Genomic DNA, 21,363 nt, shown 5'->3' with positions numbered 1-21,363 from the left:
ACCTGTGAACCCACAGACATCCTTTTTGAATCTCTAAGCATAGAAAAAGCATACCATCCTTTCAAGGGACCACGTTCAGCTTTCCCCAGAGCCTTTTACAAATGCCAAATTCTAACGCCCTGCCTTTCAATCAGTAAGTATCGCACGCAACTTCACAACACATTGGATTGCCTCTTACATCCCAATCTAGTGGCCATTATTCTCAGCCTAAAGTATGAGCAAGAACTTGACCATGTTTGTTTACTATCTTTCATAATCTCTGGCTGTGAAGTGTTTCAGGGCACCCAGTTTCACCATTCAAAGTGTGCTCACTGTTGTAATGTCGAAATTGCAACAGCCAGTTATACGTAGCAAGATCCTGCAGACAACCTGTTTTATGATTATATTTGAGGGATAAATGCTGACTAGGACTCGGGAACAGGGGCAGCTCTCCTGATTTGTCTTGACGATTGTCATTGGGTCTTCCTTATCCACCCAAATAGCCACAGAATAACTTTTCATTCAAAAGTTGGCATTTCTGACAGTGCAACACTCCCTCCACTCCACATTGGTGCCTATGCCTTGATTTTTAACTGAGCCCATTTGCAGTGAGCCATGAACCCAAAATCCAGAAGTCTAATGGAACGCTGGCCTTATTTCAAGGAGTCGTGGAGCCGGGAAGCCCTTGCTGTACAACTGTCTGAGGGGCTGGTGAGGTCATCACTGGAGTACCATGAGTGGTTTTGATATTAGGGATAATGCATTAGCATAGCTAGAAGTTTGGCTGGCCAGTTCAAACGTGGGCCTCACTCTGAGCGGAGTCCCGTGAAGGTCTGTGCTGGGGCCTCAACCTTTTACAGTTAATGTTAACGCCTAACGTTCATAGAATCCCTACAGTGCAGAAACAGGCCCTTTGGCCCAACAAGTCCACACCTACCATCAAAGCATCCCACCCAGACCTATCCCACTATAACCCACCTAATCTACACATCCCTGCACACTGTGGGCAATTTAGCACGGCCAATCCTCCTAGCCTGTGCACCTTTTGGACCGTGGGAGGGAACCCTTGCAGACAGTCGCCCGAGGGTGGAGTTGAACTGAGGACCCTAGCGCTGTGAGATAGCAGTGCTAACCGCTGAGCCACCGTGCCACCATGATCCTATTGGATGGTGGAGTAGGCTTGAGGGCCAAATAGCCTACTTTTAATCCTATTTTCTGGTCTTCATTTCAAGTTAGGCTGTGTGGGATGGAGGAATCATAGCAGAGTCAGTTTGTCTCCTCCAGAGTAAGCACCTTGTCTGTGGCTGAGCCAATGCTCCCTTAGATTAACTCCTTACAAACTCTCCTGAACTATATTCAGCAAGTAGCTGAGCCTTAAACTTACTGATGGAGCTCAAAGGTAAACACTTTAAAAATATTGTTTTTGTTTATTAAAAGGAGAACATTTTTGGCCAGCTTCCAGATTAAGTCATCATAACAAATGTTACAATGGGATGATCCAGCTTTAGTGTAGAGTGTTGGACATTACATCCTGGCCACGCCTGTTTTGTGGTTTCAGGATGACGACTAAAAACATGTCTGGGCAGTTTGTTCTTTTTTATACATTTTGGTCAAAGTTGCAAGCTTGTGCAGAAGACAGCCATGGCCGACTAACCAAAGTCGTCATTTCAGAAAATGAAACTCCTCAGTAACGACTTTGTGTTGGATTGAGAATGTGCTGTAATTCCAGAAGCTACCCCGTCCTATCGAGAGACACCTCGAGACTGTAAGCAGCTTGTGAAAGGGAGTTCCAGGTAACTTAATGCTGAGGAGTATTGTGAAAGTTTGTGTAGTGTTGTTGATATTTTGGCAACGCCTTATTTCAACTTACGGACAAGAACATAATCTGTTGTTTGTGTGTGTTATGCAGTGAATCATTGTGCTGTTTTTAACAATTAGGGGTAGTTGCTGCTACTGCTTAATATGGTACTTTAACGTACATGCTGAGAGGGAGGAAGAGTGTGGTGATATATGTACCTTTTTGAACTGGCAGTCTGCTGAGGATGTCTCAAACTAATCCTCATTAGCCTATGTCCTGATATTGGTGTGGTGTTGCTTAGTGGGTACCAAGATAATTTGCAGAGGGACTGGAAAGTCGGGTGGTAGCAGAGACATGGTTTAGTGTTGCACCAGAGTTTGGAGACAGGAGAGATTTATTCTTCTCGCTCATGCGCTTAGCATGGGAGTGCTAGAAAATAATTTCCAGCCCCAGCACCAATGTATTTTTGCCTCCAATTTTAGTTAATGATTTTCATGAAAATAAGTCACGTTACGAGCTCGAAAGGTAACAATCTTAAAAATTAGACAAAAAGCAAGGCCTGACCTCCAGCAAGATAACTGCCTGTACATCTTTAAGTGGGTGGCTGGAGAAAAGTAAAAAGAGAGAGGAAAAATAACTCCAGTCAAAACACACCCAAACCTTGCAACTTTTCAAGATGTACTTGTGCTAGAAATTTGAAATAAAAACAAAAATTTCAAGAAATCCTCAGCAAGTTGGGCCAGCACTTGTGGAGGGAACAGTTGATATTTCAGTTGACATTTGGCGTTAGCTTTGTTTCTTCCCACACAGATGCTGCCCAACCTACTCCATATCTTCTGTTTCAATTTAGTTTTAGTTGATGAAACTTTGACATAAACCCTGAAATTGCAATACATGATATTGCCTCAAATACATGAGGGCCTTAACAACATGCAGATAACTTTCTACTCATGGAAACAGATCGGCATGTGTATGATGCAAACTTGATAACCATTAGTTTACTTTTCAAAAATTTTTATTCTTAGAGTTGGATAATTTTTTTAGTAAAAGCAAGTTAGTGCTTCCTTTTGGGATGACAAATGTTAGAGTCCTAGAGCCATACAGCATGGAAGCTGACCCTTGAGTCCAACTCATCTGGGCCAACTAGAATCCCACCCTGACTTAGTCCCATTTCACAGCAATTGGCCCGTATCCCCCTCAACCCTTGCTAATAGTGTACCCATCCGAATCCTTTTAAATGTGGTAATTATACTAGCCGCCTCTACTACTTCTGGTTCCATACATGCACCAACCTCTGCATGAAAAAGTTACCCCTTAGGTCCCTTTTTTAAATCGCACATGCTCTCCCTGGCAAACATACACACCTTAAACTTCTGCCCTCTAGTTCGGACTCCCTCACCCTAGGGGAAAACGTTCTTGGCTATTCACCCCGTCCATGCCCCTCAGGATTCCATTTTTGTCTCAAAGATAAACATCTACAAGAAAGTAACGATGTTTAATTGATTATTTTTAGTCCATCCTAAATTCTTTTAAATCAGAAGCGTGGTAGAATTTTTGTGCACTTTGTTTTCATGTGCATTTGATAAAGCAATGAATGAAAACTTGAACACGTGGTTGTTACAGGAAGACTCCAGTTCCTGTTTTCCCTCAAAATAGAAACAGAACCTAAATGGAGGAATTCATCTAATATTAATTTTCTTTGATATCTTCAGTGTTCATTCTGATGCCTCTAGTATCATAGTTGGTACGTCACTTCCAAAAATGGGAACCTGGACCAATTTCTCCCCCTTCTCAAATCTGAGTGGAGCTAATTGCAGCTTCGCTACTGTTATGATGGCTAATATCTTCTGAGATAAGGGTTGATTTTTGTAGGATTTAGCAACAGTTTTTTTTCTAGCCTCTGTTTCAAAGATGATAGCTTTTTCTAAAGTTTTCCTTGGGCTATAAAACGTCAAAGGTTGATCAGAAATGCCTTTTTTTGTTTTTGGCACATTTTCAACCAGTGAATACTGATTACTTTGTATAATGGTCTATAGATTCATCTGTTAAATCTTGCCTGCCAATGAATTTTATTTGATCTTAAAATAGATTGATTGATTATGGAAAGCTTTTACAACATTGCTGAAGGTGTCTATTGTCTTTCATTTTCTGGTGACTGTAGCATGAACTGCTAACAGACCAAATGCAAAGAATATTGTATTAGCTGCCCTATGATGATAGCATGCGGATCTTTAAACCAGTGACTATGTAGGGACAGGAGTAGACCATGTAGCCCCTCAAGCCTCTCCTGCATCCCAATGAGATTGTGGCTGATATGCAATCTATTTTCATACACTCACCTTTGCCGCCCAACTGTAAAACATTTGGCTGATCAATTACCATTGATACAAGAGGGTTCCGGAGTACTATCACCCCCGTGTTTGTTGAAGTGCTCCCTATAATATCACTCCTGAAAGATTTTTGCTTCTAATTTGTAAAATTCTCCTGCCAATTGTAGATCACCCATATTGTTTTGATCAAAGGTTTTAAGAAGAACTGTTAGTTTTGAAATGAAATCCTCCAATCCCATTACCATCCTTGTAAATGTTTTCTGCCCCCTTTCCAATTTAATAATATCCTTCCTATAGATGGGGGACCAGAACTGTACATAGTGCTTCAAAGGTGGCCTCACCAACATCCTGTACAATTACAACATGACATCCAAACTCCTATACTCAATGGTCTCGACAATGAAGGCAAACTTTCTAAATGCCACCTTAACCACCCTGTCTGCCTGTGACAGTCCTTTCAAGGAGCTGTGTGCCTGAACTCCTAGGCGCCTCTGTTCGATAGCACTCTCAGGCCCCTACTATTAACTGTGCAAGTCTTAGCAAAATGCAACACCTTGTATTTAACGAAATTAAACTTCATCTGCCACTCCTCGGCCCACTGGCCCACTTGATCAAGGTTCACTGATATTCTTTAGATAGCCTTCTTTACTGTCCACTGTACCACTAGTTTTGGTGTCATCTGCAAATTTACTAACTCTGCTTCCGATATTCTCATTCAAGTCATTTATAGAAGTGACAAACAACAGTGGACCCAGCACTGATCCCTGTGTAACACTGCTAGTCACAGGTCTCCTATCCCAAAAACGAGCAAAGTGCAATGACTCAAAGTACTTGGTACTTTGATAGTTGATGGTTTTGTTACATCAACACTAATGTTAATTAATAATGTTGGTCATTGAGGCAAATGTACACGTCTTTACAGTATATGTACAGCACAGAGGTGCATATGATATGGCTTGGAAGGTGGTTCATAGTATTTATGCCGCACTAAGCCTTCTAGTTCATTACTGCTAAATCTGCCAATTCATCCTTTCATTATTTCTTATCATTTGGGTTGGCTTTTGGACTGTTTTTCTGCACTGTGCCATTCCACACCAGAATAACATGGTAATAGAAACGTGCAGAATGGAGGCAGCCTATTTGGAGAGCAGTCCTTACCTTTGCAACTTCTCATGGCTAAAGTCCCTTATCTCTGATAACATCCTGTAAACCTGTCCTATCATCTAAGCTCTTGTTATCTTCCCTGAAGTGTGGTTCCTGAGCTTGTTTGTGGTGGTTTGGCCAAGGCCTTGGCTGCAGGAGAAAAGGACGATTGTTGTGAAGGAGGCCAATCGTGCTTGGAGGCATATCATGCAATCTTAAAACTAAATTTTGTAAGTGACTTGGACTGTGTTTGGACAAAATGTTTCCTTTTGTAAATATCGCCTTATTTAGAATGTTAAGGTTCTCTCCCCTTTGCATTGCTGAAGTGTGCTGTGTTAATTTCCAAGTTTATTTAATCTGCTTCTCACTAGACTTTCCTAAATGGCTTCCATGCTGGCTGCATGTGAAATGATGCTTGCTGTGAGCTATCTGTGTTTCCGATTGGATACAGTCTCTCTCTCCTCAGCCACAAATGTTGCATTGGTTGTTTTCATAACACCACTTGATTTGAATTCTGACCAAATTTTAGCAGGTAAGTTGCTGTCCCCAGACTTGGCTTTCATTTCTGATACTAGAGTGCTATTTTCAGGTATAGGTATGAGTGAATACACTCTTTTTAAACTGCATTTAACTCCAAACCATGCATACTTCCAACAGAGTTCATTAAGTAGCAGCTGAGAGTTGGAGCCTTGGCTGAACCAGGGTTGTCAAGACCCATTATATTAACCTTCTAGCTACGCCAGCTGAGATCAAGGTGGATTGGAGGTTTAGCTGTGACTTTCTGCCCCAGTAACCATGTAGAAAGATGTAAATAGCAATAACAAAATTGCCTTTTGTAAAAGCAAACCAAGGCATCACGATAGGGCTGTTATTTTGAATGGTAATTCCACAAACATTGAATTTACTCACGTGTAACTTCATCAGTATCCCATAATCATCTGAAGGCTTGCTGTTTAAGTGACAGTTACACAGTGTTCTTTTCTTGCATGTTATGCAGGAGTCTCCCTTACCACTATATTGTGCACAGCAACAATCCTGAATCTTGCTGTTGTCATTGTATTAAATACTTGGTGTTACAAGGTGCCATTTGAGAAATTTACAGGATCACTGCCTTCAATAACATGCTGCCTCCATTTCTTCCAGGGGTTGCTCGGAGTTGTACAAAATGCACACCATGGACATGAAAGGTGAGAATGACAACATACCACATGGGTTGAGACCACCCTACAGAACCAACGCTCTGCAGTGGAGCAGTCCCACAATTCACAGTGCGTCACTGCCTCAGCGTTGGACAGGATCTACACACAATCCGATATCAAACTGGAGTCAGACCTCCAAACAACCGGGAATCCCAGTTGCGTATAGTGATTCACAAGCCAAGAACAAGCGGTGAGTTTTTCATCGAGTTCTGTCGAAGGGAAAAGGCAGAGGGGTGCCTACACTGAGGCCTTTAAAATTAGGAACGGATTTGATAGAGTAGATGTAGAGAAGTGCCTCCACTTGTGCGGAAGACCACAACTAAAGCCTAGAAATAGAACACAGAGGTAATAAATCCAACTGGGAATTTGGAATAAATTTCTTTCCTTGGCATGTGGTTGCATTTGTGGAACTTGGAGTGGTTTGAGACAAATAGTATTGAGGCACTTTAGGATAAAGTAGGTTGGGGCCAAAGCTTAAATAGAGCAAAATTGCTGATAGAAACCAGTTGAGTCGTAGTGTTTCAGTGCTGCAAATACCATACACAGCTGCTCTTAAGATAAAATTTACTCAGCTGTGACATCTGGCACATCACAGCCAATTAAATGAATTCACGAAGATTGTTAGATGACAACAGCTCAGCGTTCAAAATGAAATTAAACGTTTATGTTCACTACAGAAGATCTTTACCTTGAATTGTTCTGACATTGATCAGTTCCCTCTGATTGTCATCACCCATCAAGGTGCAGGTCCTTTGGGAATGGAAAGCGTTCCATCCCCAGTGTCAATCCTCAGGGTGAGGGTTAAGGTTAAGCACGATACAGCTCAGCGAACTGCAGAGGAAAGCTGCCTTTGCGCTGGCCTACAAAGTTCCTCTACAACCTCCAAATGAGAGGCATTTTTCCATTTCCCGCACCAGTGAGCTGACTGGCATTGTCAATTAACATATTAATTGACTCAGTTTTGCACTTCTAGCTCCATTAGCACTATAGACTTGAATTGGGTTAAGACTGCACCTCTCGCTGAGCTCCATTTTAAAATCAAGTCCAAGAAGTAACATAAGTAATCCTCTTGCTCTTCTGTCTCCCAAGTATATGAAAACCAGAAGGCAATCAATGTGCTACTGCTTCAATTCTTGACTTTTCCCCCATCCCTTAACTTAATAGTTCCTTAAGAGAACGAACCCAGTGCTACAGTTATTTCTAACACTTATGCAATTAGAACAGGATGGTATGTCTGGAAGTGCTTTCACTCATCCATGAGCTCCATTTGAATGTATCTGATCCACCCTGAAAGTGTTCTAACTTCTTTTCGGATTAAGAAATAAAGACTTGCATTTCTGTAGTGCCTTTCGTGCTGTCTAATGTGCAACCAACTAAAGGTTTTTCGAGCGTAGTCATTATTGTAATGCAGGAGACCCCGAAGTTAGTTTGCGCACACCGAATTTTTACAACAGCACGCTATTTGTTTTGTGATGTCACTTGAGGGATGAACATTTGGCCATGGTTCTCCTGCCATTCTTGGAAATAGTACCTTGGGATATTTGACATTCACAAGGTGAGTTAGGCCTCAGTTTAACATAACCCATCCAAATGATAGAGTCGCCTAAGGTGCAGAACTCCTGCAATGCTCTGTAAGAGTGTCAGCTGAAATTTTTGTTCAAGTTCTGGATTGGGGCTTGGGAGACAAGTGCTAATTAACCGAGCCACGGTTGGAAGCCAAATGTCAATAATAATGGTACACAGTTGATGCTTGGTGTTTGAATCTTTTAGCAATATGCAGGTCTGAAATCACATGAAGCCAGGCAAGTTAACACAGACCTGCTGACAAATGTCAGAAGCATGAGATCAGAATAAAGTCAGCCATCAAAGTTTAAGTGCTTTGTGCAGACATATTTAGCAAGTTGGCACACCTGAGATTCTGGCTTTTTGAACAAATGTGAAATTCCTAAGTTTGCTGAGGGGTATTTTCCTTTTATGCTGTGTTTGAATGTGAGTCTCCTCCAATTTGTCTTGTTTTTAGCTCTGCACAGTGCATCCTTGTAAGTGATATAACTTGGTCATATCAAAAGCATTTTGGCTCGGGGTTTTCATCTGGCTATGACAGCAGAGTCCTTGTCATCCGTCCTGGATTTCCTTTCTTAAAAGCTGCAAACCGAACACGATGTGTTCCTTGTTGGAGTTGACAAGATAATGACCTAATTGGACTTTGCATGGCCAAAAGAACGCCGTGCCAAGGTGTAATGAAGTCATAATCATACAGCACAGAAGCACGCCTGTTAACGCAGCTTGTCCCATTTGTTTGTCTTTCGACCCATATTCCTCTAAACCTTTCCTATCCATGTACCTGTCCAAGTGTCTTCAAATGTTGTAATTGTACCTGCCTCTACCACTTCCTCTGGCAACTCCTTCCATAAATGTACCACCGTCAGGTGGTCAAAAAGGTGCCCATTAGGTGCCTTTTTAAATCTTTTCCCTCACCTTAAATCTATGTCTGCTAGTGTTGAAATCCCCTACCTCAGGAAAAAGACCCTTTGTTATTCACTTTAGTTTTGCCTGTCATGACCTTCTAAACATCTATAAGGTCACCCCACAACCTCCCACGCTCCAGGGGTGAAAACTACCAACCTATCCAACCTTTGCTTATAACTCGAACCTTCCAGTCCTGGTAATATCCTTCTTTGTAAATTTTTTTTTTGCACCCTTTCCAGTACAATAACGTCTTCCCTTATAGCAGGGTGACCAGAATTGTACACAAGCCTTACCAATGTCTTGTGTCGCTACCCATACAATAGCCTGACTGAATTGCATCTAGTTATATCAGAAAGACCTTGTAGAGCATGTATTTAATGCAATCAATTCAGCCATACTCAGTTAGTAACACACTCTTGTATCTGAGTCTGAAGGTTAGGAGCTCACATTCCACTCTAGAGGTTTCAGTAAATTGTCTAAGTCGATGCTGCAGTGACGTACTGAGGGAATACTGTGCTGTCATTGATTTTGTCTTAGATGAAGCATTACATGCAGCTCCACCTGTCCTCTTGGAAGTTCTCCGTTTGAAGAAGAGCAGTGGAGTTCTTGCTGGTTGTTCTGGCCACTGTCATCCCTTTTGTGCAAGCTGTTTGCCATAATCCCCGAGATAAAGCAGTGACAACACTCCAGAATTTTGACAAATTGATGGACTATTACATGTTTTAGTCTGTTCTGAGGTTGTAAAATGCACTATGTAAACACCTCTTTTATTCTCCAAATTAGAAAAAAGCAATTTTGTTAGATCAGAACATGGATGACCTCCAGAGAGATTTCTGTAGGTGATCCACTGTTGAAATGTTATGTATGGTTACCTGTAGAAACTACAGGTGTCTTTTGCTTTGGTTGAAACATTGTGTGCTCCCCTTTTCACAGAGAATGTCAGCATTGCCACCTTACAGCAATAAGATTTTTACGTCAAAGTAAATAAATTATCATTAAATGTATAGAGATAACAAGGTGTCGAGCTGGATGAACACAGCAGGCCAAGCAGCATCAGAGGAGCAGGGAAGCCTACGTTTTGGGCTTAGATCCTGCTTCAGAAATGTATAGCACTTGTTTTAGTCAAATTGGTGTTCCTCAAACAGTTCCTTTTATTTTCCAGACCAGTTAGCTACCCAGAAACTCTGTACAGTACAGCATCCACTGCTGCAGTTGAAAGAGGTCAGCCATTTCGTAATCCTTCCGGAAGCTTCTCTTCACCGGCATCAGGAGGCATTCTATCCAGTCGACGACAAGCTATTAATGACAGGTAGGAGCAATGTAGCTCACGTTTACGTCAGTTGAAACTGTGGTTACAGGAAACGTGGATTGGAATGAGGATTAAGGATGCTTTCTGGTTCAGATTTGCTCACCCTGTGAAGGTATGACTGCAGGCTCCCGGACCCCAGTATTATTTTCCTTCCACAGTGAAGCTTGCAAATGCCCAGAACTAAAACTGCTATACAAGCAAGGAGGTTATGCTAGTCATCTATAAAACACTTCTTAGACAGACAACTAAGGTATCACATGCAAATTTGATCACTGCTTCGGAGAATATATAAGTCTATTACCCGAATGAAGAAGTTCACTACTTAAATTTTGGATAGTCTGGGATTGTTTTCCTTTTGAAATAACGGCTGCTGAGGGGAGATTTATTTAAGCTGCATAAAAATGAGTCCATATATGATGTATAGGAACAACCCACTTTCCTCAGTAGGCAGGCCAGTGATGAAAGGGGTGGGATGGGAGATTTAAAATATTGTGAAGAAATGCTTTTACTCTGGTTGGCAGGGGCCTGGAGTTCGGTGTCGAAAATGATAGTGACAGAACCCCTCAGCGCATCAAACACATAATTGAAGTTGCTTTTAAGATGTGACAACATACTGGCTAAGAGCTGGTAAATGGGATTCAGCCGGATCACTGTCTTTTGGTTGTGAGAGAGTGGAGCCACTGGCCACCTAGATGCTGTAAAGCAAAATTCTCATTCAGGTTGGAAATATTCAGTGCTTCACTAAATATTTCCTTTGTGTTGTGTTTGCTTCTATGACTTGCAAGGAATCATTGTTCTTCCAAGGTGTGTTAATTGCTGACAAGGCCAACGTTTATCACCCATCTGTCATTGCCGTTAAAGGTGTTGATGAAGCACCTTGATAGACTCAGACTCTGCTAGGTGTGTGTGATCAGTAGTGGAATCTGTTGTTCATTCCTTCACTTGGTTTTAATATCATATTATCTGAAAGCCAACATACAGTATTGGTCACTGTATTTAAGGAAGGATGTAAGTGCATTAAAGGCAGTTCAGAGACTCTGTGTGTGTTTACCAGACTAGTACCTGAAATGGACAAATTGCCTTAGGAGGAAAGATTGAACAGGCTCCAGTGTACGCTGGAGTTGAAGAGAGTAAGAGAGGACTTGACTGAAACATGCAAAGTCCTGAATGAATCCTTGACTGGGTCGATGTGGAGAGGATGTTTTTTTCTCTTGGAGGAATATCTAGAAGCAGGGGGTCACTGTTCAGAATATGAGAGGTTGCTCATTTAAAACAGTGAAGTGAAAATTTTGAGTATTTGGATCTCTGGCTGAGAAGGTGGTAGGAGAGTCCCTGAATATTTTGTTGAAGCAGAGATAGATTGGTCTGTTAGCAAGAGGTGACAAGGTTTTCGGTGGCAGGCAGAAGTGCACATTTGAGGTTAGAATCTGAGCCATCATTGATTGAATAGTGGAACAGGTTCGAGGTTGAATGACCTGCTCCTGCTCCTGATTGTCAGTTTTATAATATCCCAATACAGCTCTAGCCTATATGCGTTTTATTGAAAGATAACAGGAGTTGCTGGAAATGCACAATAGGTGGATTGGCAGCTGAAAATGAAAAGAAAATGGACATATTATGAACTTCTCTTCATCAGACTTCAAGGTATAACTTTGGGAGATGTTCCTTTTGTTTCTTCCAAGAGACTGTGTGTATTTCCATTATTTTCTGATGTTTCAGATGCCACCTTGGGACTGTGCAGGTTCTACTTTAAACTGTGAAAGAAACCTTGGATGTATTGAACCATAAAAACCTGCAGAATTGCACAGAAGCACTACTTGGTTATGAAGCTGTAAAATGCCCTCACTGAAAGCTTTCCAGTGACTTCTAGACTTCCCTGCGCCCCTCCATCGCTGTTGGATTGAGTGGCAGTGTGATGCTTGAGTGTCACTTGACAATTTTTTGTATTTGTAATGGGAATGTTGTGACCAGCTATATAATGGGAATGAAGTAGTTAATGAAAGAACAAAAACAAAGTTGCTGGAAAAGCTCAGCAGGTCTGGCAGCATCTGTGGAGGAGAAAACAGTTAACGTTTCAGGTCCAGTGACCCTTCCTCAAAAAAAATTGTCAAGTGACACTCGAGCATCACACTGCCATTTAATCCAACAACGATGGAGGGGGGGTGACAGGGAAGCCGAGCCCTGAGGAAAGGTCACCGGATCCTAAACGTTAACCCTGTTTTCTCCTCCACAGATGCTGCCAGGCCTGCTGAGCTTTTCCAGCAACTTTGTTTTTGTTCCTGATTTGCAACATCTGCAGTTCTTTTGGTTTTTAGTTAATGAAAGATGGTGATTATTCTCTAGATGCCATAAATCCAAGCAAACTCGTGTGTATCAAGTTATCGCAGATTTTACCAACCATTGTTTGGAATTGTCACTTTACTAAGGTTTCATTTCCAGCCTGTCCTTATATCTTACTCTCTGCTTTTATGACAGAAGTTATTTTAAGTTCTCAGCAGGCTGGCCGGCATTGATGCAGAGGTGAAGACCTTTTGTAGAGTTCTGCTGAAAGTTCTGTGTATAATGCCTACCTTTTACTGTTGTTGATGGATATGTTGCCTGTGGCAGAGCATTTTTGTTTCTTAATTTAGAGTTCCAACACTTAAAATTTTTCTGATTTATACTTCTGTACTGGCACAAAGCTACACTGCAGAAAATTAAATACCAGAGGTCAAAATGCTGGTTCAGCAAAGTTCAATCATACACTTATCAGTTTTACTTCTAGTTTACACAGCGTAAACTGCAACACTATTGCTTACTACTTCCCCTTTTTATATAACTCCTTCTCTCAATTTTCCCAATATTCAATCATTTCTGGATCCCTGGTTCCATTAGGTTGCGGGGATTCCCTGCCAGACCTGCTAGATGATATGCTACATGTCAGTGGGAAAAATACAACCTTCTTGTTCCTGCCAGCAGAGCTGTTGTTGCTTGGAGCCGAGCCTTTTTATAAATCTGTGTTTCAAATCCGCATCCCTCTGTGCTGTCAAGAAATGGAATCAAATCAAGCAGGCATTGGCAATGGTCCACAAACATTTGCAATGAACTTTGTTTCTTGCTTGCAACGGATCTACTTTAAACCCACATCTGGTGCCATTATTCTTATTCCATTCCCATCCTATTCCTATTTCCCTGTCATAATACCTCATTCCTTACACCGTCTCACCCTTTCCTCCTGTACCATTCTAATTTGCTATTCCGACCCCCTTGAAAGCATTCCTACTCCAACTGCACTATCCAATGCATGTCATCCCACCCATGCTTTCACCCCCTTCGCAGAATGCATTGTTTGGCCAGATTGTTATCCACCTGCGGAATAATTACTGGTTAGTTTTGACGTTAGAGATCTTTAAACCTCCCACCATTGTGCAAAATTTAAGTAGGAAGAAGGATTGGTGAAAACTACTGTTGGTCCTTTATAGTCAGAAAGAGGGGAATGTGTAATAGGGAACAAAGAATTGGCTGACAAACTAAGTTCATACTTTATCCATGTCCTCCTCTGAGAAGACAAGGGATGTACTAGAAATGGCAGGGAACACAGGGTTTAGTGAGAGTGAGGAAGGGAACCAACTCTATTAGGAGAGAAATGGTGATTGTGCAGTTGATGGGATCGAAGGCTGATATACCCCCTGGATTTGATGATGTACTTCCCCAAAGTACATTCAGGAAATAGCACTAGAAACAGTGATCATCTTCCAAGAATCTGTAGATTCTAATTAGTTCGTACAGATTAAAGCATAGCTAATATAACCCTATTATTTAAAAAGACGTCGAAAAACATGAAACAATTAAGATTAGAAAGTCTGGTAGTGAGAAGATGCCTGAGCCCTTTATCAAGGGCTTTGTGATGTGGAGATGCTGGTGTTGGACTGGGGTGGACAAAGTCAAAAATCTCTCGATACCAGGTTATAGTCCAGCGGGTTGATTTTGAAATCAGAAGCTTTAGGGGCTGCTCTCCGAAAGCTTGTGATTTCAAATCAACCTATTGGACTATAAGCTGGTGTTGCGTGATTTTTGACTTTGTCAAGGATTTTACAGCAGAGCACAGAAAACAGAGTGGTAGAATTACACAGCCTGCATGGATTCACAAAAAGAGCAATCATGCTTGACAAATTGACTGAAATTCTTTAGAGAAGGTAACTAGAACAGCTGATCATGAGAACCAGTGGATGTGGTATATTTAGACTTGAGAGAGGGTTTTGACAAACTCCCACAAAAGATTCAATGTATAAAGTTGAAGCACATGAGAATGGGGTCATCTATTGAGATTGACAGTTTGTTAGCTGATGGAAAACAAAGTAGGAATAAAGGAGTCTTTTTCAGGATGGTAGACAGTGACTGTGGGGTGCAACAGGGTTTGGTGTTAAAACCCCAATTATTCTCTATATATTAATGACTTTGAGGGAACCAAATGTCGTATCTTCAAGATTACAGATCCCACAAAGCTGGGTGGAAAGCAATCCGTGAGGATGATGCAGAGATGTTGCCATGTGATTTGAACAGGCTGAGTGTGTGCAAATGCATGGCAGACGCTTGATAATGTGGATAAGTGTGAAGCCCTCCTGCTTCAGTTATTGAAAGTAAGCATGCCAGTTCAGCAGGCAGCAAAGAAGGTAAACTGTATGTTGGCCTTCATAGTAAAAGGGTTCAAGTACGGGAACAAGGATCTCTTGCCGCAGTTATACAGGACATTGATGAGGCCACACCTGGATTACTGCCTGCAGTTTTGGTCTCCTTATCTGAGAAAGGATGCTCTCGCTACAGAGGGACTGCAGCGAGTGTTTACCAAATTAATTCCTGGGATGGCAGGAATTGACAAGGGATTGAATCAGTTAGGATTATAATCACTGGAGTTTAGAAAAATGAAGGAGGAACCTCATTATTTAAAATTTAGAATGTTAAAATTTAAAATTCTAACAGGACTTTACAGGTTAGATGCAGAAAGTATATCCCTGATGGTGGGGAAAGTCCAGAACTAGTGATCATAGCTTAAGGATAAGGGGCAAACCTTTTAAAACTGAGATGAGGAAAACTTCTTCATCCAGAGAGCGGAGAGCCTGTGGAATTCACTAGCACAGAATGCGGTTAAGACCAAGGAGGAGGTAGATATCTCCTGTGGCTAAAGCGATCAAGGGATGTGGAGGGACGATGGGGCTAAGTAGTGAGTTCAATGATCCTTGAATGGCAGAGTAGACTCGATAGGTTGAAAGGCCTACTGCTACTCCCACTCCTGTCTCCTATTTCTGCAGTTTCCAGGCATTTGCTATCAAACTAACAACAAATGTACCATTTCAGCCAGCTGCCTAAAATAGTCCAAATGGGCTAAAGCAGCACATTAGTACTGATTTGTATATTACTTAGCAAATTAATTTGCTTGTTATTTAACATTAAAGAACTAATCAGTGCAGTTTTTAAAAGAAAACTGGTTTTAAGTAATGAGTGCTCCTTTAATTTTGACAGACCTGTGCTTTCTCTTGATTTATTTTGGAATTAAATTTGCACGCTTTAAACTTTAACTACTAATTTTTTTAATGTCTTTATTGAAAAAGAGATGACCTTGCAGGGACACTGCATTATACACTTCAGTAAAAGTTTTGGAGTGCCTACTCATGAATGAAATTATTAATAGCACTTAGCAATTAGGTAATTCCTCTCTCTATGAAAAAACTAAAACTAAGAATTATTAAGGCATTTGATTTATGATCGTACAGCTACCTGCACAATTTCAGATAAGATCCACGAGGCAACAGTAAATAATGAATAAGCCGTGGACTGAGTGAGTGATCATGGTCATACAGTGTGGACAACCTGTCTAATGAATGTTGTTGAAAGAATTGCTGGTACCAGTGGTGTAAATAACAAATAAATTGAAGCTTTTTTTATCCAAAAAAAGTCTTTGTTGAAATTCAATGAAAGAATTCAGAAATTGTAGGATGTTTTATGTTCCAGATGCTATCATATCCAAAGTGTGAGATGTTGAAGGTATAAAGTATTTTAGCAGACATTTAATTACAAGTTGGAATTTGTATGTCTCCAGAACTTAAAATAGCTAAATAATTTTCAGTGTAGTTAATAGACCCTGTAGCTGTAGGTGTCAATTGCTGAATTTAATGCATGCATATAGTAACAGCATGTACTTAACACTGACACTTGAATGTTGGTTATTGATAGTTTATCATTAACCCAGTATATGTAAAGCTCCCGAGTAGCATGTTCCTACAAGGACAAATATCACTGACTATTTAAAACTTGCATCTTATGCCTAGATGTGTGCACTGATATTAATATGGCCTCTTTTACATTGTCTGAACCATAATATGCAAGTAAGAATCAAGCACAGGTTGACGAAACTGTACACCGCTGTTCCAGTGAAGCTTCAGCTAAGTGGAATGCATGTTTTGATGACTAACAATGAGACTGTCCTCTAGAGGAGACAGTAATGTATGTATTGGATTTTTAAACACCAGACAACACTATCTCAGTTGGGTGATCCACGTGTTAAGATTTTTCTTGTCTGGTAACTTAGGCTTTTATACAAATTGAGATGCCATTGTTTTAGTTTTAGAATATGCTTGCATTTTCGACTAAGATGTGGAGATGCTGATGTTGGACTGGGGTGAACAAGGTCAGAAATCAGTGATAATGGGAACTGCAGATGCTGGAGAATCCAAGATAACAAAGTGTGGAGCTGGATGAACACAGCAGGCCAAGCAGCATCTCAGGATCACAAAAGCTGACATTTCGGGCCCAGACCCTCCTTCAGAGCCTCTCTGATGAAGGGTCTGGGTCCGAAACGTCAGCTTTTGTGCTCCTGAGATGCTGCTTGGCCAGCTGTGTTCATCCAGCTCCACACTTTGTTATCAAGGTCAGAAGTCACATGCCTCCACATTAATAGTCCAACAGGTTTATTGGAAATCACAAGTGTTTGGAGTGCTGCTCCTTCATCAGACGAAGTGGGAAAAAAACCACACAGGCACAGAATTTGTAGGCAGAGAGATCAAGAGATCATACAAATTGTGAGAGTGGGGTGTAGAAAAGCTGAGTAATCTCTGCAGGTGATCAAAAATGTCAGACGGTTTGACTAAAGTGTCAACAGCTGAATAGTAAGTGAAGAGATGATCTATTATCCAATTAATTGAGGTAGAGAGATAATTTCAAAAAATTAAAAATAAGGTGGTGCTGGAGACAAACCAGATGGCTGGAATAACATGAGGGGTATGAGAGTCAGATGATGGGGGTCTAACTCAGGTGTCAATAATATCAAACTGCACTAACTAAGGTAGACAGATCGTTGCAAGTTGTCAAGGTGATGGTGTCAAAACAGGACAGTAAGGAAGATTTTACAAATCCAGGACAGTGTGGTGGAGTTGCATGTAATGTGACATGAACCCAGGATCATAGTTGATGCTGTCTTCATGAGTATGGAACTTGGCTATCTGTTTCTACTTGACGATTCTGCATTGTTGTTACTTTGGTTAGACCCTCAGCATGTGACCATAAGACAGAAAGGCAGAATTTGGGCATTCAGCCCATTGAGCCTGCTTCCCCCATTCAATCATGGCTGATAAGTTTGTCAACCTCTTTCTTCTGCTTTCTCCCCATAACCATTGATCCCCATGACAGTCAAGAACCGATCTATCTCTGTTTTGAATGTACTCAATGACCTCCACAGCCTTCTGTGGCAATGAATTCCACAGATTCATCCCTTTATAGCTGAAGGTGTTTCTCCTTATCTCTGTTCTAAAAGATCTTCTCTTTACTTTAAGGCTGTGCCCTTGGGTCCTAGTCTGTCCTACTAATGGAACCATTTTCCCAACATTCGCTCTGTCCAGACCGTTTACTATTCTGTAAGTTTCAATTAGAGCCCCCTCATCCTTCTAAACTCCATTCTGTATAGAGCCAGTGTCCTGAAATGACTGTTATACCTATCATGTTATTCCAATCATTTGGCTTCTCTCCGGCACCACCTTATTTTTTTTTAAAAGATTTATTTTAATTATCTCTCTGCCTTGATTAATCGGATTTTCAGCTAACCCTTCATTTGCTATTCAGCCTTTGACACTTTACTCACGCCATCTGACACTTTTGATCACTCATAGAGACTACTACTTCAGCCTGTTGACTCCCCATTCACACCATTTGTATGATCTTTTTATCTCTCTGCCTATAAATTCTGTGCATGTATGCTTTTCTTCACTTCACCTGATGAAGGAACACTTTCAATTAAGTTAATGGCTATGACAGAGAAGATGTCAGATAATAACACAAAATTTATAAGGTTTTATTGCTTTCCATTCTGATTTTGGAAATGGAAAGTATGTACAAAAATGGCAGTGAGTAGCACAGTGATGTATCTAAGTAGTGGACAATAGGACAGCATGAGCTCCAAGCTCTCTTTAGAGTTCCTAATCTTAGTCTTTGATTTCAAGTTGCAGAAAATTTCCACTATTTGTCGTCATTTGTTACTGACTTCTGTAAACCCTTTACAGCCAATGCTTTAGCTGTGAAGCCAGTCACTGATGTCCTGCAGAAAGTGTATGCAGTAAAGTCCTATAGATAATGATGTATTGGTCAGTTTTTTTAGTGAAAGCAGGTGATGGATAAATATTATCAGAATAATGGGGAGCTATTTGAAATAGTTCTGAAAGTTTTTTGTATTCACCTGAAAGTCTTGATCGGACCAGTGTTTGATGCCCCACTTGACTGAAGGTGTTGCTGACAATGGAGCAGTCCCTCATGTCTGTGCACAGGTCTAACAGTGGAGCACTCCTTCAGTTTGTGCTCGAGACTGTGTCCACAACTTGGACTCAGTGAGTGTGTTCACAGCTGAGCTACACTTAACGCTGCAATTGGATACCTGACTGTGACTCTGACGTACCTTGTAAAGTACTAACTATATTGACAAAGCTGCGTTTCTTGTAGACCTAAAGTAATCAGAAGTATTAGAATGACCATCGAATCCTAATAGCCTGAAGAATAGCCCATTACTCTGAAGAAGGCCAACATGCTGGGTCAAGGCGTTGAGCACCACCACCAGCAGCCCCCCCCCCCCCCCCCCCCCCCCCCCCCACCCCCGTCATCATCAATGACTATGAGCTGGAGGTAGTCCACAAATTCACTTTCCTCGGCTCCACCATCACAGACAGCCTCTCCCTGGACTCAGATCAACAGGCGGATCAGACAAGCAGCCTCCATATTCGCCAGGCTGACCGAGAGAATCTGGGAGAACAAAACGCTGACTACGAACACCAAGATTGTAGTCTACAGGGCGTGCATCCTCAGCACACTGCTTTACGGCAACAAAACCTGGAGCCTGTACTCCAAACGAGCGGCATCGCAACGCTTTCTACCTTTGCAGCCTGAGATGCATTCTGGACATCAAATGGACCTACCAAGTCACCAACACCGAAGTCCTCACCCGCACCCAGGTACCCAGCCTCTTCACCCTACTCAAACAACACCGCCTCCACTGGTTGGGTCACGTACATCGTATGCCGGATGGGAGGATCCCGAAAGATGTGCTGTATTGGGAATTGGCCATCGGCAAGAGAGCATGAGGACAACCTCGTCTTCGTTTCAAGGACGTCTGCAAAAGGGACATGAAATCAATGGACCTGGATGTCGAAAGATGGGAAGACGTCGCAAACGATTGCTCACGCTGGAGACGGGAACTACACAGAGGGCTGGAGCGAGGAGAGAAACTGAGGCTTGCCGCTGAGGAAAAGCACGCTCGACGGAAAGACAGCAACACTGGAGGAGAGTATCTTCAAATACAGTCGCTGCAACTGAGACTGTCACTCCCGTGTGGGCCTAAACAGCCACAACAGACGCTGTGCTATCACCAGCAGCTGAATCAAAACACTCCAGGCGCAGATCCATGGCGCCTCAAGACTGACAGATGCCACACACATGAATCCTACTAAGAGAAAACATGAGCTAAAGTTTCAATTTCAGACATGTCATTTATGATTCTGCTTTCACTTGGATTGTTAGAAGATTTCTGTGAACAGAACTTTCATTGCATTTGTAATTGTGAAATAATCACAGGCTAATATTTTGTGTTTGCATACTAGTGTAGTTTGTAGTCAAGAGATCTGCAGCTGAAAAAATGCATCGCATGCATGCTAGTCAACAACAACCATCTAACTTGACTAATTTCATTCTCCAACACTTAGCAGAAACCCTCTGAGGTTATGGGCCTCTACCACCCTTACAGGCAATGTGTTTCGGAATCCCACCACCGACTGGGTAAAATTAATATTTCCTCACATACCCTCGAAACCGCCTGCCCCTTGCCTTAAATCTATTCCCCCAGTCATTGCCTTCGTCAAGGTGCAGAGTTTCTTTCCGCTTGTGTGTAATATTGACTTGTTCAAATTTGACATTTCAGACAGCTGAGTCATGCAAGTGATTGAGAATTTTAAAATTGCGATACCATTTAGAAGCACAGTGGAAACCTTTTTGGGGGTTGCTTCCTTTTAGCAGGGTCAAATGCAAGTTGTTCACTTAATTAAGTCTTTGGATGCAGTTCACCACTTAAGGCAGCTTGCAACCAACCATTATCAGTTGGATCTGGTCAAACAGCGAACTAGTTTTTCAAGTAACAAACTCTCTCTAATGCTGTATTGCATGACTGATTTTTGGGTTTGTTTGTTTATCCAGCGATGCAGCGATACCAAAATGTGAATAAATCATCTGATGTTTGTGGGTAGCTGCAATTTCAGGGAATTTTTTCTGAGAGGCTATGATGGGAGAAACCAAAGCCCTTTGTGACATAGTGATATTCATGATCATAAAGGACCTTTTGACAGGAAATGGTACTACTAATCTGCTTCATAGATTCATTGTGATACAGAAGATGGCCAGTCAGTCCACCTAATCCATCCTGGCTCTCTGTCACATAATTCATTAAATCCCAATGCCTCTACGAAATGTTGATATTTTATTAGAGAACAGCTTAGACAACACCAAACATATGGTTTATTTAACTTGTTGCTGTTTAGGAAATTGGTGAAAGTAGGGAACTTATGAAGTAGGTCTACATGTTTAAATCTGCTCATCAATTTATTGGTGCTGAAATGTTTTGGGTGAATCATC

At 41.5% G+C, this 21,363-nt stretch overlaps 1 protein-coding gene across 8 annotated transcripts in view; it reads left to right on the top strand.

The window, feature by feature from the left end:
• The window catches only part of sipa1l3 (signal-induced proliferation-associated 1 like 3), a 276,754-nt gene that overhangs the window by 171,687 nt on the left and 83,704 nt on the right, over nt 1-21,363 (top strand). For all 8 annotated transcript variants that reach the window (XM_048522386.2, XM_048522389.2, XM_048522383.2 and 5 more), the window contains 2 exons: nt 6,394-6,639; nt 10,081-10,227. In XM_048522386.2, coding sequence (XP_048378343.1) covers nt 6,394-6,639; nt 10,081-10,227 — 393 coding nt within the window. The remainder of the gene's footprint in view (nt 1-6,393; nt 6,640-10,080; nt 10,228-21,363) is intronic.

This window comes from Stegostoma tigrinum, chromosome 39 (genome assembly GCF_030684315.1).
Source record: "Stegostoma tigrinum isolate sSteTig4 chromosome 39, sSteTig4.hap1, whole genome shotgun sequence".
Lineage (NCBI taxonomy): Eukaryota > Metazoa > Chordata > Chondrichthyes > Orectolobiformes > Stegostomatidae > Stegostoma > Stegostoma tigrinum.
This window is presented reverse-complemented; position numbering and strand designations above follow the sequence as displayed.